This window comes from Eublepharis macularius, chromosome 1, assembly GCF_028583425.1.
Source record: "Eublepharis macularius isolate TG4126 chromosome 1, MPM_Emac_v1.0, whole genome shotgun sequence".
In the NCBI taxonomy this organism is placed as follows: domain Eukaryota; kingdom Metazoa; phylum Chordata; class Lepidosauria; order Squamata; family Eublepharidae; genus Eublepharis; species Eublepharis macularius.
Window position 1 is genome coordinate 168,864,595 of NC_072790.1, and position 15,330 is coordinate 168,879,924.

General features: G+C 42.3%; 2 protein-coding genes across 2 annotated transcripts in view; both read left to right on the forward strand.

Moving 5' to 3' along the window:
- LOC129332900 (uncharacterized) overlaps nucleotides 1–2,925 on the forward strand; it is a 32,285-nt gene extending 29,360 nt beyond the window's left edge. The window contains exon 17 of the mRNA XM_054984242.1: nucleotides 120–2,925. Coding sequence (XP_054840217.1) covers nucleotides 120–358 — 239 coding nt within the window. The 3' untranslated portion in view covers nucleotides 359–2,925. The remainder of the gene's footprint in view (nucleotides 1–119) is intronic.
- A 2,992-nt stretch (nucleotides 2,926–5,917) lies between these two features.
- Nucleotides 5,918–15,330, forward strand: part of SLC29A1 (solute carrier family 29 member 1 (Augustine blood group)) — a 104,254-nt gene continuing 94,841 nt past the window's right edge. The window contains exon 1 of the mRNA XM_054977799.1: nucleotides 5,918–6,110. The gene's annotated coding sequence lies outside the window, so the exon portion shown is untranslated. The remainder of the gene's footprint in view (nucleotides 6,111–15,330) is intronic.

The window sequence follows — 15,330 nt, forward strand, 5'->3', positions numbered from 1 at the left end:
TCAAATCTTTCTCGTTAGAGAGAAATCCTGTTGCCCCATTGCCGGTTCTGCTAATATGTTGCTGCTGCTAGCTAACTTCTGCCAAACATGTCTGTTAGTGCTCTCTCTTTCTCTTGCAGCTACCTACCAGAAGATCAGCCCATTGTTGGTACCAAAAGAGCCCTTGGGAGTTGGCAGCAGCTATTCAGTCACTCTGTACATTGGAGACCCAGCACCTCCTATCCTCAGACCTCGCTGCCATTCCTTCATGGCCACCCCTGGTGGTGTCCGAGAGACTCTAAGTGAGAGAAGCCAGGGTTCCTCACCTCGCCAGAAAAACAAATCTGTCTTCAGAAAGTTCTTTGGAAAGAAAGACTGAGATTTTGCCTCAATCCTTTCAACCTGGAAATGGGGTGTGTAACTCTACACAGGCACTGTGTCTGATTGTGGCCAGTGGGCAATCCTGAGATTGCTCTTTCCTGAGACTGCAGAAGAGTGATGTAAAGGAGACAGGCTCTGGTCTGTGAAACGATCCATTAGGCCTCAGGTGTTTTGCTTCACCTGTTCCCTGATAGTAGTGGAGCTTGAGGGAAGACCATGCTGAAGTAGAGAATATCAACCAATGGGGTCAGAGGCCTACAGGAAAAATACCCTAGTCATTTTGCAGAAGAGTGGTTCATTGCAGCCTCCTAGGGCTTTCTCCAAGTATATCAGGGACCAGTCTTTGTGGTTCTCACAAGTTAATGGAGGCTTTGGGGTAATGCATTCCCAGGTATATATGTATTAATACTGTATTTGTATTCAAATGGTGGGGAGTCCTGTGGTTCCTTCCTAGCAAATGTTTGCATGATTTCTGATAGGTTCAACAAAGAAATAGTTTCCATAGATCCAGAGTCAAGTAATCTGTTGCCAACTTTAAAAATTTGCTGTTGCTCCTGTGCCTATAACAGCACTATGATCGCCAGATATTTGACAAATGATAATGCTTATCCTTATTCCATGTGCCATTTCTAGATTTTTGCAGACCAGGCTGCCATAAAAACAGTAAATGTTTTTGATCATTTGGCAACACTGTTCAGGCGTGGAATCTCCCCATATTTCCTGAGTAATTGTGTCTTGCACTGTATGAATGTAGAGTTAGCATATATCTGATCCAAAGACTGCTGAAGGTTGACCAACCATCTGGGAAATAATAACTTTAGGAGCCTAATGAAATCAATTATACCCACAGTGTACAGAAATACAGATCGAGTGTTCACTCTCGTTAAAGAAATCTAATGTTCATTCTGCTTTTCTTTTCGTCTGCCTATAACGCCAAGCGCAGGAGCAAATGTGGCTTGTTCAGTTGCCAGTTGCATCTCCTGCAGAAATATTGACGCCACATGAAAAAACCAATTGGCCATCGGTGTGGCTTCATTCAAAGTGCATTAGAACTAATTAAGTTGCAAAGTGAAAAACAGTGAATCTCTTACTGAATTGTTCCAAGGCACACTTCCACAGTCTGATTTAAAGAATGGAAATCCTAAGAGTAAGTGCTTTATAGTTACTCCTGAATAGTAGGGAAGATAACATGCAGCACGCTGCAAGCAGAAAGCGCAAAACTTAATATCTGCTGGTATCTGAGGGCCAAATGCTGCTTTGCCTTAAAAGAGCCTCTTCCTGAATCCCTGCTTGTTGAAACAATGTAAGGATGGGGAACACTTGTTGGTGAGAAATGGCAGCCATTTTACCTCTTCCTGTGGCCACCAATTCTTCCCTGCAAATGCTGCTTCCAGCCCCTGCCGCACCCCCATTTATTTCCAGAGCTGCAGTGTGGGGAAGCTTTTTTAATAGCCTGGGGGATATTTGTAGGGAAGAGGTAGCAAACAGTAAACATTCTAGCCTGCAAACTTTCCCCCTAAACTCTCGGTAAAGCTTTAAAGCATTTAAGAGCTTTTATTTGCCTCGTAATATGAAGTTCTGCACCGTCACCCCTCAAATGTGAACGGAAGGGATTTCCATGCTGCATTCTAGTACCTCTGCCACCTGCTTTTCACTTGTGATGAGTTTGTCTTATCCATGGTAAACATATTTTTGGTTGAGGAGCTTGCCTATTCTGTACACATTGTCCCTGAATGAAGAGACTATTAAATTTGTGTGGCGGAGAAGACATCTCTTTCAAAAGATGGTGGTTGGTTTAAAATCAGCACTAGCAGCTATGATATGACTTTTACATTTGCTTCTTCCAGTTTCCTTCTACCCACTCCCATACTCTTTCTGTTTGGGGTATTGGGCCAGTACAGGCACTTAGTTTAACACTAACATCCAAGTAAACACCTCCATACCACCTCAATGAGAGCCAAACTAGAAATTGCAGTGGCCACGGGTCCAACTGTAGCATTTTTAAATGGCCAAATTCGCCTCTAAAATGGCATTGGTGACCATGGGTCTGAACTGTGGCTATCATAATGTTTAGTTTGGCTCTGAGAGCAGGTGAAAAGACATGCAGTTTAATCCAGGAACCTGATACAGGCTTTTTCTCATTTCTTCTTGCTGGGTCTGACACACACCAGCAATGGCACTCTGGTGGGCTATTTCACATAGGACAACATTTCCAACATTATTATTTATTTCCAAAATTTGTACACCACCATTCTGTCTGATCAGGGCTGGCTACATGGGAGGACTCTTCCCTGTAAAAAATAGCGTGAACCTTGCATGTGGTTTGTTGCATGCTTGAACATTCCTGTATTTGTGCTGAAAATAGATAACCTCTGTACACTATAGCTGGTATACCCCATGTGTATTCTACAACTGTTACAATATTATGGCTAAGCAACTGAGCTATGAATTGGAAAGTGATTGCTTTGAATCTTACCTCTACACTCAATACAGTAGGTGCCCTTAGGCCAGCCACTATCTCAATCTCCTGTCTACAGTGTGCGTGTGTGCCGTCAACACTATGAATTAAAGACCTCCAAAACATCCTATCACTAACAGACTTGCTCAGATCTTGAAAACTGGAGAACATGACTTCTTTTATTGAGTCCAGTCATCTTGTTTTGGTCTTCCTCTTTTCCTACTGCCTTCAATTTTTCCTAGCATTATTGGCTTTTCCAGAGAATCTTGTCTTCTCATGATGTGTAAAAGTACAGTAGCCTCAGTTTTGTCATTTTAGCTTCTAAGGAGAATTCAGGCTTATGTGAACTAGAACCCACTTATTTGTCTTTTTCGTCTGCAAAACTTCTCCAGCACCACATTTCAAATGAGTCCATTTTCTTCCTGTCAGCTTTCTTCATTGTCCAACTTTTAACATCCATACATAGTAACCTATGATGAGGCAATCCTATCTACAGTACATGAATAATAATGCTAGTCTACCTTACAAGGCTGTCGGAACAAGCACTTCAGAGGGTTCAAAGCACTATATAAATGCTAACTGATTAGTATTATCATTAACGGTGCATGTTTATCTTTCCTAATATATAAAAACAGGGCTTTTTTCTGGGAAAAGGTGGTGGAACTCAGTGGGGGAACTCAAGACTGCACAATGGTGTCACTTTGGGTCAGCTGGAACAAGGGGGGAGTTTTTTAAAGTTTAAATTGCCCTTGGCAAAAATGGTCACATGGCTGGTGGCCCTGCCCCATGCGGAGGGCAATCTAAACTCCCCTCTGTCTGGAGATGGGGGTGGGGCCACCAGCCATGTGACCATTTTTAAGAGGTGCCGGAACTCAGTTCCACTGTGTTCCGGCTGAAAAAAAGCCCTGTATAAAATGAATGTAAATAGCAAGCCTTCTTGAGGATGCTACCGGAGGAGAAAATAGATTGTCTTACTCCTCTGATTTATTTTAGGAGGAGGGAGCAGAGCAGTGCATGAAAAAGACTCAATGTGGGGAAGCCTTTGATCAGCAAACGATGGGTCCCACCTGCCTGGTCTACTTATGCTACAAGAAACAGTACCAGGAATATACAGTCAAAGAAATTTTTGATTTTTATAACAATATATTGGTGCAACGTGTGCAAAAGTGCAAAGTGTCAACAATAAATACAATTTCATACAAGTAATAAATATATAATAAATACAAGGTAACAATTATACAAGGTAACAGTTGTTTGTCCGTGTTTTTGTAATATTCATAGAGAAATGTCTGGGTGAGAGCTGCAGTAGAGCCTTCTTAGGAATGTAGGCAGAAAGTCCCACAGGGAAGGGTGACCACAATCCAGATCAAATGAAAATATTGATGTGCCGACGGGATTATGCTTGCATATTATACCGTTCCCGTTTCGTATACACAACTTCTTCCTGGGCACAGTTATTGGACTGTGGCTGTATTGGACTGTGGCTGTAGCTCTCACCCAGATGTTTCTCTATGAATATTACAAAAACACGGACAAACAACTGTTACCTTGTATAATTGTTACCTTGTATTTATTATATATTTATTACTTGTATGAAATTGTATTTATTGTTGACCCTTTGCACTTTTGCACACTTTGCACCAATATATTGTTATAAAAATCAAAAAATTCTTTGACTGTATATTCCCGGTATTGTTTCTTGTAGCCTTTGACTACCCGGGGTTTCCCTGCTTTGTTTCTGTCTTGGTCTACTTATGCTTGCAGTGGCAACTTCTTCACTCAGACTGGCAAGAGTAAAGTCTGCAGAGGGGCAACCACAGCTGGTGTTTATGCTGAAATTGGCACTGGTTTCCTGGAGAGCTGGAAGCAACTCAGGCTTTTAGCATTTAGGGGATTTTAATTCTTCTGCATATTAAGCACCCAGATTGCTCAGCCTTTCCAGTCTGCAGATGGAGCTTGCTTTATTTTGCCTGATGGCAGCTGGGCTGCAGTGTTTGTGAGACTGGATGGGTCAGAACTGGCAGTGAGAAGTAAAATGGGCAGATTTAGAACTGCAGATGGAGGACTGAAAAGCCCAGCTTGGGTTATTCTAGTGCTTTTGAGAATGCACATAGTACCTTTCTTCCCCATTCCACAACCCTGTCCTCACACACACACATGGGATTAATGAAAAGAGGTTTTAAGGAGGGGTAGCTTAGGGCCTGGTACTGTGCTTTTTGTTTCCCTCCAAACAGTGCTGGTGGATTTCTTAGAAGCTTTACTTCAGGCCTCTCTGAGTCAGGAGCTATTGCTTAGCTAAACAGAATTCTGTACTGGAGTAACCCATTTCCCAAGACTCTGCGAGAGAACAATATGCTAGACAAAACTGCTTATCACCCAAACAGGAAGTGGGAAAGAAAAACAAAACAGGAGAGGGTAATTTTATTACAACTTTTAAAGCATTTTCCTTCCACGATTTATGGAGCCGATTGGCTCAGGCAAAGTGTTTGGCAGGCTCAATACCTGGTGGAGCTGAGATCTTGGTCCTGCATTATGTTGGCGCTGCTCTGGCTCATTCAATTTGATCTAAATGCTAGGTTGCTCTCTGTCATTTGCTCGGTTTAGAGGGAAGCTGTGCGGCTTGATAATGTGACTTCAAGACAACAGGGAATGACTAGCTCCAGGGTTTTGTTTTTGTTTATTGCTTGCTTGCATTTTAACAGGAATTAAAGACAGACGTACATTCGGCTTGCTGGATCCAGACTCGGTTTGAATTTTGTTGCATTACTTTCTAAGAGGAGCTCAAGCCTTACGGAAGCCGCGCCTTTGATCTGGAAGGCTTTCCCCGTCATCCCAGACTTTTACTGAAGAGAAGTCCCCCCGTTCCCAAATCAAAATCTGCAAATGCAGGGATAGGAGAAAGAGCGGTTGCATTTTTGTCGTCCGGGCGTCAAATATACAGAAAGGCAAACCAGCGACCAAAACATACGTGAGGGAGAGAAAAGCCCCTCCGCCGGTGCTCAGGGTAGTCTCCGGTTCATTCTCATGCCAGCCCGCCCGCGCTGAGTCCTGGCTCGCGTCATAGCAAGCAGGGCAGTCTAAAGGCGCCAGGGAGCCAAGCCGAGTGTTGCGGGCAGCGCTGGGCTGCTGGGAGCACTAGGACCTGGGGAACGCTCAGCGGGAGCTGATCCCGGCAGGGAGCCGGACGAGGAGCCCAGGCGCTGGGACTGGCAACCCGACCAGTGTGGTGTGGTGGTAGCGAGAGAGGTGGAGAAAGAGCCGGAGCCAGCAGCGGAGCTCCCCCCAGCAACATGTAAGCAAGCTTTTTAAGAGTGTGCGCTCGGGTTCTCTCTCCTCCTTTTCGGTTGGCTGAGCGCGCTGCCCGCTGAGCCTACAGGTTGTAAACTTGGGGGTGGGGAAGGCGCTGAGCCGTCTCTGCTGGGGAGAATAAATCGCGCCGAGCCCCCATCTCCTAGGGGCTTGATCTGCTCTGCATCCGGGGGACGCGCTCTGCTTTGTGCAAGGACAAGCCGTAGTGGCGCAAAGTCACTGCTTTCAGGAGGCGTGTTTAAGCAGCGCTGCAATCACTGAAAGTAGCGTCGGGCAGGGCACTTGTTGTCCCCCCCCCCCCGAAAAGCATCTGCTGAAAGGGAGGTCAGTCTCTAGTGGGTTGCCCCTGCATGTGCTTTGGTGTGTGTGCCAGAGGGCAGAGATACTTATGACGGGGTCTAGTGATCCCTTTACCCACCCTGTAATACAGGCAATCAGAGTGGATTTTCTCTTTTAAACGCCTGCTTTTGAGAGGTGAAGGCATTTATTTTCAACTGTCAGTATAAAAATCCCAGGAATGGTAGTAATATATGATTAATTATTGTAGAGTACAATAAAATCTTGTGAGGTGAGAGACGTAAGTGTTGGCTAAGGGATAACAATGCAAAGTGGCACAGCTCTTCGGCCTTTCCTGAAAGTGTGCACAAAGGATTATCCAGTCGTTACAGTATTTGGCTGGAAGAAGCTTCAAAGTTGCCTTTAGACTCCCAAGCACAACTATTGGGTGATGCTCAGGATGGTTCCAGTCGATCTGATCCAGTTTGATTATCCTAATATTGGGGAGCTGTTTGAGAGTGTCAGTATCTTCACTCAAACCAATTCCTGTCCTTGCCTCTTAATTTCCCTTCCCTTCCCTTCTACTTATTACTCTTAGATGGACAATCAGTTTCCCAGAGGTCTGAATCCTGGTTCTATCTTTATTTTTCCCAGTCTTAGCTCTTTTCTCACTGTGCTCATACTACATCATTTTCTTGATCACAGTATGTTACCTTCACTTCCTTTGCATTTTTTGCTTGTATGCTAAAAACCCATTTGAGGAGGTGCCTGGTTTTAAAGGGTTGATCTGAATAATACAGTACCGGACCTATAGTGCTGGCTGTAGCATGTCTGTTGCAAGAACCGGGGAAACTGTTGACCATGCATCCTCACTACAGACTTTGAAACTGTAATGCTGAGTCAGTCTGTCTTTGCTTCTCATAGCTGTGCTTGCTGTGTTTTTAGTCTATTTCCAGTATATCTGTTATCTTCATTGAAACAAGATTACTCTGCGTGCCTGTGCTGGGAGTTGGTCAAGCAGATGCAAAGAGGATAGGGTTCATAGCATGTTCCAGAGGTCACTGGATACACAGTTCTACAGCTCATCAAGGTCACAGCTTTGTTTGTTAATCTGCAGCTTTGCTGTGCACTTGCTATGGACTCGGCCTCTATAGTGAGATTGTCTTTTTAACAGAACCACAGCAGGACATAACTGTAGCTTGCCCACCTCCCACTCCTCTCCTGGTCCCTTTGCCCATGGCAAGGCAAGAGAAAGGAATTGAGAGCAGTAGGTCAGTAAAAGCCTTGGCTGCATCCTCTTATTCAGAGGCAGTGCTCTTAGAGACAAACCTTCAGGTTGCAAACCCCTAGTAATAAGAGATCCAGCTATGAAGCCAGTGAGACCACTATATAGTAGACAAACCCGTATTTTCTGGACCACAAAAAACATAATGCAAAGAATGACCTAAAGGTATCTGATAATGTTCTACTACTATCAAAGCTAAGCAAGTCTAGCTAGTAAGATGTCTCAATGCGAGGCTGCTGGGAAACCATATGTAAGTGCCCCTGTGCTCTCCAGAGGGTTTATAAAAACAAAAGTGGAAGTTACGGTGGGTGGCAGAACCATTATTTTAAATCCAGCTCTCCTCGCTCAAATATAAAATGAGAGGTGAGGGGCTTCAATTTGTTAGAGCAAAAGGGGCAAAAGAGTGAGAGTTCTAAATACTTCTTATGTCCCCCAAGGTTCCTCTGTGGTCTAGGTGCTTTTTTTGGAGTCAGAAACCACTAGAGGAAGTGAGATGGATAGGGGCTAAATACAATTAGTTTTAGCCGACTGCCTGAGAAATGTGAGGAAGTTTGCTCATTTCTTAAATGTGTGTTGAAGTGCTGTATTTCATCACTACTTCCTGGTTCTCTGTTTACAGATGTAGTTGGTAGGAGGTTAACCAAGCCCTTATTACATATAATTTAAATTAACCATGCACATTTTCCATAGGTGGTCTTTATTCAAGTGGATATTTAATGGTGCTGCCATTGTGCATTACTCCCTCAGTGAAATAATTAAAAAAAAACATCTGAGGACCAGATCTTTCCCACGCCTCCCTTTTCCCTCCACATTTAAATCAAAATTCAAAGTATATATTCAAACAGCCCATCAACATCATCATACAACACATGACCGTAATTGGCTTTTCAGTAAGAAAAGAAGTCTCAAAAACACCAATAAGTGAAAAAAAAACCTAATGGAAACATTTTATGTCTGCCAAAGTAAATAAACAGCACTTGATATTTTGAAATCTGAGAACCGTGGATAAAAATCAGAGAAAATGAACCATTCAAAGAAAATCCAGCCATGAAATGCTACGGCTTGGATCCTACCTTCAGTGTAGGAATATGGGAATCCTTGCCACTTGTAAAGACTCCAGCCTATGTCACACATAATATGCATAGGGCAAGCAAATTACAAGTTTTAGGGATACAGATGACCAAAAAGTAGGGCTGCCAACTGGTCTACAGAAAAATATTGTGTCCCTTCAATGGAGGCCTAATGTTATGGAAATAGGCAGCTGAAGCTTTTCAAGGCATTGAGGTAAACAACATCACCTGGTACATAACATCTCATTATGCCTCTATTACATGGTCAGGACGTGTTTTCTCCAGGCTGATGGCAACACTAGACCAAAGCCACATGGTTGAAAATTCTGCTGTGTGGTCAGCTGGTCATCAGTATTGGCTTTGGGAGAAAAGGCCTTAGTGGGAGGGGCTACACCAAAGTAAACAGCAGGCGTGGGAAGGATCCTCATAGACCCTTACATTTGTGTGCCTCTTTTGCTTGAAAAATAGGAGAGTTTCGCATGTGCTTGAGCAGGCCCAGATTTAAATAAACAGAGCACCACCATTATGTCTTGTTTGAGCTCGAAGTGCTGTAAATAAATGTGCTTGGCAGCAAAGCACAGTCAATATCAGTTACAGATGTGTTGTGTGACCTGGTCTGTGACTCTATTTATATAGCTTAGTGAGGCTATTTCCTTGCTGTGACAGGCAGCAGAGTGACAGGCCATGGATCTTTGACAGCTGAGATCAGTAGTGTTTGTTTGCCAAGAGTCTCATTATTATTTAGGCTTCAGAGTGCTACTGAGGCCTGGCCTATGTATACAGATTAGGCTGTGATACTTCCAGCTGTAGATGGGAAAAGCTACATGTAAAAATTTCCTGCAAATTTAAAATTAGCACATTAAGGGAAAAGGTTCTAGCCTAGTAATTCCAATTCTAAAGTAGTTTTCCATTTATGAGGAATTATTAACATAATGGAACTGCAAACAATATAATCCCTATGGTCTATTGTACCACCTCAGCACTCTGCCACCTCATTCTACTGCATGTATAAACCAGGTCTCGGATGTTGTAGGGAAGTCTGTGCCCAAATGCTTGTGTTTTATAACTATATCCAATATAGAAAGCCAGCCACAACAGTGGTTACGAGATAGGATAAGAAACACTTAAAGGACTTTTAAGCTTCACCAGTGAAAATTTCCTTTGTTCCTTTGGAGGGGGGGGAGAGATCAGATGTATATAATTAATTTATTAAATAGGTTCAGTGTTTTGAATTAAGGATGGGAAGAGAGGTTTAGAACCAAGTTTTTTGTTGTTGTTGTTATTGTTTTTGCTCCAGAGAGCATAGAAAACCAGACTCCCACAAAGAGGAAGGGTTTCTCCCCCCTACCCCCTCAATCTTGCTTCTTCTCAGTAATTTCAGGCCTGGAAACTGATGCTGAGCTATGTGCCAATGCCAGGTATAACTCTTTCATGAATGGATCTTTTTTTCCCAGTAGTACTTTATTTAGTTTTTTATGTATATACAATAACTACATTAACAACAACTTCATAGAACAGCAACAAATTATCAACAAGTAAAAGAAACAAAAAATGAAGTTAAAAACTAACTTCTGAACATTTGCACTTTACTGTTAAAGAATATACATTCTATTTTTACAAAGATAATAAGCAATGCATACAAGGCTAAAGGTAAGCTATAGAATAATAGAGGTCTTGTTTCGTCTTAGCCAATGTCCATTTTTCTCTTTAGTCAAATAATCCAAAATTGGGAGCCATTGTTCTAGAAAATATGACTTATATTTTGGATTTTCCCTTTGCTCCAGTTGGTCAGAGATTTTCTGCATGATGAAATGGTCCCAGATGTGAGATTTCCAGCTACTTACAGATGGGGCAGATTTTTTACTCCAGTATGAAACTATGGTTAACTTAGCTAATGCCAGAAGTGAGTAGATAAGATTTAGGCGAGTTGTTGGGATCTCTGGATTTCCCCCCAAATTTAAAAGGATTATCTCTGGAGATTTTGGAATCGTGTATCCTGTTAGCACATTAATTTCTTTTATTATTTTGTCTCAAAATGAGCTGATGTGTCTGCAGCTCCAACAGCAACTCACCGCATTGCTTCCAGCAGTTAGCTGGATGGTAATGATTGATGTGATGCAATTTAGCTGGTGTCATATACCATCGAGAAATTAGTTTTAGGGTTTGCAATGAATGGATCTTTGAATGAGAGGGGTCTGTCTCTTTCTGTGTGAAGGCTCTAACGCGCTTCGGGCTGTAGTTGTGGTACTTACATGCCATTCCTTGGTAACATATTGATAAACTGTCCTTTCCTCCAAGCCCTTCCTAAATAGGTTCATAAACTATGCCATCAGCTACAAATACAGACCAAGGGAAAAACATACAAGCTATGTACATCAAATACTAGTCGTTCTGTTCCTGTGTAATCTTCACAACCAATTTTCACATGCATGCATCTGAAACTGCCAAATGCCTTCAGTCATGTGAGTTGTCATGATTTTTGCTCAGCTGCTGTGTGAATAAGTCAAGTGATCTGTCCCCGAGGAAATCCCAAACAGCTGAGAATGGATACAGTGGATCATTCCTCTACACAGCAATTAGTTCCTGGGTAATCTTTACCAAACTTCTGATACTTTCACCTAAAACTGCAAAATAGTTTAACAATCCTGTAAGTCCTCATAAAAAAAATTGGCCTCTGTGGGCTAAATTGCTGCATCTTCCCATTTGACAGAAAAGGAACTCTGGTTGAAAGATCTTCCAAAGGATTGAAATGCATGGTCTTTACACAATGTACTGTTGTTGTGAGACAGTATAAATCAAAATGCCCACATTCTATACTCCTTGCAAAGGCAATTGCAGCAGCAGCAGAAACACTGGCACAGCAAAGCCAAAAAGCTGTTAAAATCTGTAGTTCCTGCTGTCCCACTAACGTTCACTAGCAATGGACAGTTGTTCTTCTGTAAAGAATTTACATGTTAACTCTCTAGTTTTACAGTTAGGTTTGATGTATTAGAAATAGCTAAGTCAGTGGGGTTACAGTGGAGATAAATTGTTGTTGTTGTTTTCATTTTAGCCATTTCCTCCTTCCCCGCACACTTATAGAATGAGCCAGCAGGGACACAAATGGATTTGTGTAGGTTTTCTCCATGTGTAGGAGGACAATTTGCACAAATCATGCAGAGAATAAAATGCAGGGAGCAAATCCATCATGTACTTCTGCTGTCATGCTTTTGGCAAAGTTTTGCAGACTCAGGTAAAATCATTCTTGCAGTGGCATGCCTGGTGTTAAACCTTATGCATGTCAGTATGTGTACATGATGGGTATACTTATAAGCTGAAGCCAATGTAAATTAACAAAGAAATGGCTTCTACTACAAAAATAATGTGTCATATGAACGTGAACTTTCTGTGCTAAATGGAAAAGTATGCATTTTTGCACATGTATAATTGTCATCATCGTCTCTAGCACCTCTTGGAAGATTTACTCCAGTGTTCAAGCTCCCATCACCACCCCTCTTCAATTCATCAGGCCACGAGGTGCACTTAATTCAGTAAGGCATTTCACCATATGCCTCGTGTGAGACCTTGATCTGTGCCAGGGAATGGTACAGTTCCCTTCCCTCATCCTATGAAGTCCAGGTTGAGTGATGCTCCAGCTAAACATAGCCTGAGTTGTTTTAGTTCCCTGCATTCTAAAATCAAATATATTTGGTTCCTGCCTAGTGCCTACCTCTTTCTTCCTGTTGTGCTTGGATCAGATATCGACTGCAATATGTTGACCAGAAGATGGAGCTAATTCACTTAGGAATCTAGCATCGCTTTCTTAAAGTCTCACAGTGACCTTGAAGAGCTTCACAGTGATTAAATGCCAAAAGCCTGACCTCTTACGATAAGGGGAGGGGAAAATCACTAGCTGCCTATAACAGCGTGGGGATTATTATGGCATACAGTTGAATACTATGGACTCTACCCTTCAGAGAGCAAAACCATGCAAATACAAGACAGCTAATTACATACTGTGACATGTATCAAAAGTTTCAAATACATTAAGAGATAAAACCCATCTCCAAAGGCCCTGTCTCACAAAGCACCTCAATGGGTTTGATGAGCCTTCGTTCCAGACTGTGGCCCTTATGCCAGTTTTAATTTGACTAGGAAGCTGCACCCAAAATCTCTGACGTGCTTTGCATTTCAATCAAATCAAATGCATTGTGTGTATTCATTTTTCTCCCCCACCCCATGCATTTTTAATCCTGTGAGTAGCTTCACAGACTCATTCTGCTGTGTAAATACACATTCTCCTTTTTCATCTGGTTGGCTTGGTTGGGTCAGGTGGCAAGCCACTCCAAAAAGAAAGAGAGTGCTGGGAACACACTTAAGGTGCTTTGGGGTGAAAGGCAGGCTAGAAATAAGATACATAAATATATAAATATTTCTTAAAATCTTGAGTTGTCTTTCAGTTATGCATTCTTCTCCCTTAGGCTGGTTCAGGTTCAGGGAAAAAATTAAAAACAGTCGTGTAATATCTTTTTTTGTCAAAATACAGCTCAAAAATGATGAGTGCAAGCCTTTGAATTTCCCTGTATACTTCCTCAGGCTGGATGTTAAGTGCCAAAAAGTGGAGGAGGAGAGATGTTTCATGACATGAATGCCAGTAGTTCATCAGAACCCTTTATAGCATTGTCAGAGACATGTAGGTCCCTTGTAAGGTCAAGATCAAAAGAAAAACATGGTGATCCTTATAGACACAAAACTGGAGAATAAGTTTAGATGATGCACTAAGTACCAGGTAGTCAATAGATATCAGTCAAGTAGCATTGCCTCATAGTTGGAGGATATGTAAACATGTCTTTCAATAAGCAAAGTACCATCAGAAGTCCTCCATTAGAGTCACTTGCTTGGATGGTTAAATACACAGAAACTCTGCATCTTTCCCATTGTAAAGAAATCCCAAGTCTTCTCATATTTCTCTGTAACTACCATATCCCACCAATGTATATGTTAAAATATCTTTGCTTCCTGATGTCCTTCCTTATAACACCCCTCCAATCTTCTGACTGAGATATTAAGCCTCGGGGATCTCCATCCCATCTTGTTTCTGAAGAAGGGAGCTTTGACTCTTTAAAGTTTATACTTAGAAAGTCTTGGGGGTCTTTGAGTCGCTACTGGACTTGAATCCTGTCCTTTACTAGGTATATGCTGCAATTATATTTATGCTTTAAATTCAGGAATTATTTATTTAAAACATTTAAGAACAATGGAAGAGGAGTTGACTATTAGTAACAATGGTGATTGCTGAGCCTATAGATGGCTGAGCAACTCTAGACTGGCACTCAGTTTAATAAAAAGAGGAGTCGGGTATGAGAACGTGTAAAATACTGTGGTTTTGCAATTGTACCCAGACAGCCATCACTATGTGACATGGTTGCAAGAAATGAAGAATCCAGGGATGAGGACATGAACTAGTGTTCAGCAAGGTTAGAAATGGTTCCTTCCCCCAAAAAACAAGCTAGTAGAAGTGATCTGTCCATGATCTGTAAAAAAGTTTACAGATTTTTTTAAAAATGAGGCAGGCCTTAATAATTAAGTCCCAAAGGCAGAGTTATGCTCAAAAAAGGACAATATGAGACACTTGTCCATACTAATCATAAGATAGGAAAGCCTGAGACTTTTGGTGCCTTGGGCAAAAAAATCCAGATGATGCCAACCAAGACATAAAAATGAAAGCATAAACTAGATAACTGACAATTCGCTACTCTGTAATGGTCCCCCAAAATCTGCCTGGCTGAATGGTAGAAGTGGCCCACGGACTGACCCTGCAAGGCCTATGTGGTGGTACAGCATTCTGACTGGCCAAGCTGGATGTAAACATAGCTAGGTTGGAAATGGCACCATGCTGCCATGGAGAGAGAGACCCAGGCTCGCACCCAGGCAGCTCAAAAGGGAAAGTGGAGTTGACAGAGGGGAAGCCAGGAGGAGGGAAGGAAGAGGAAGGCCAGTGGGAGGACATGCAGGCCACACCGGAGCCAGAATATAGGATGGAAAGGGAGACACGCAGGAGGGTTCACCCACTTATCTGGGAGCATGGGGACCCAAGGAGGGAAGGCACACCTGTGTAGTGGAGCCCTGGTGGTGGAGAAACAGCACTCATGTCAGTGCAGGGCCAAGAAAAGGTCGACCGGGGGAAGCCCAAAGCCCAACAAGTGGCCGAGTGACACTAGATTGGCCCCATCAGAAAGATTTGTACTACTTCAATAAAGTACTAATTTTGCACCAGGAAGTGGAGTACTAAAAGGATGAGACCATGGTGTGAATTGCACTGCTTCTTCATGCCTTTATCCATGAGAGATTAAGTGGGGGGGGGGACTCTAGTTTGGCCTTACACTATGTGTAGAGTGTGTCTGTAGGCTGTGAATTGTAATGTGAAAGGTTATCTTGCAGGTATTAGCTATTGTTAGATTTTGTTTTGTAGCAGATTTACTTAGTCTGGCATTCTTAGTTTGGCATTTTTCTCAATGTGTAGTAATTAATCTTCAGACAATCAAATTGTAAAAGATAGAACTTACAGTTTATTGAGGTAGATTCCATTCATG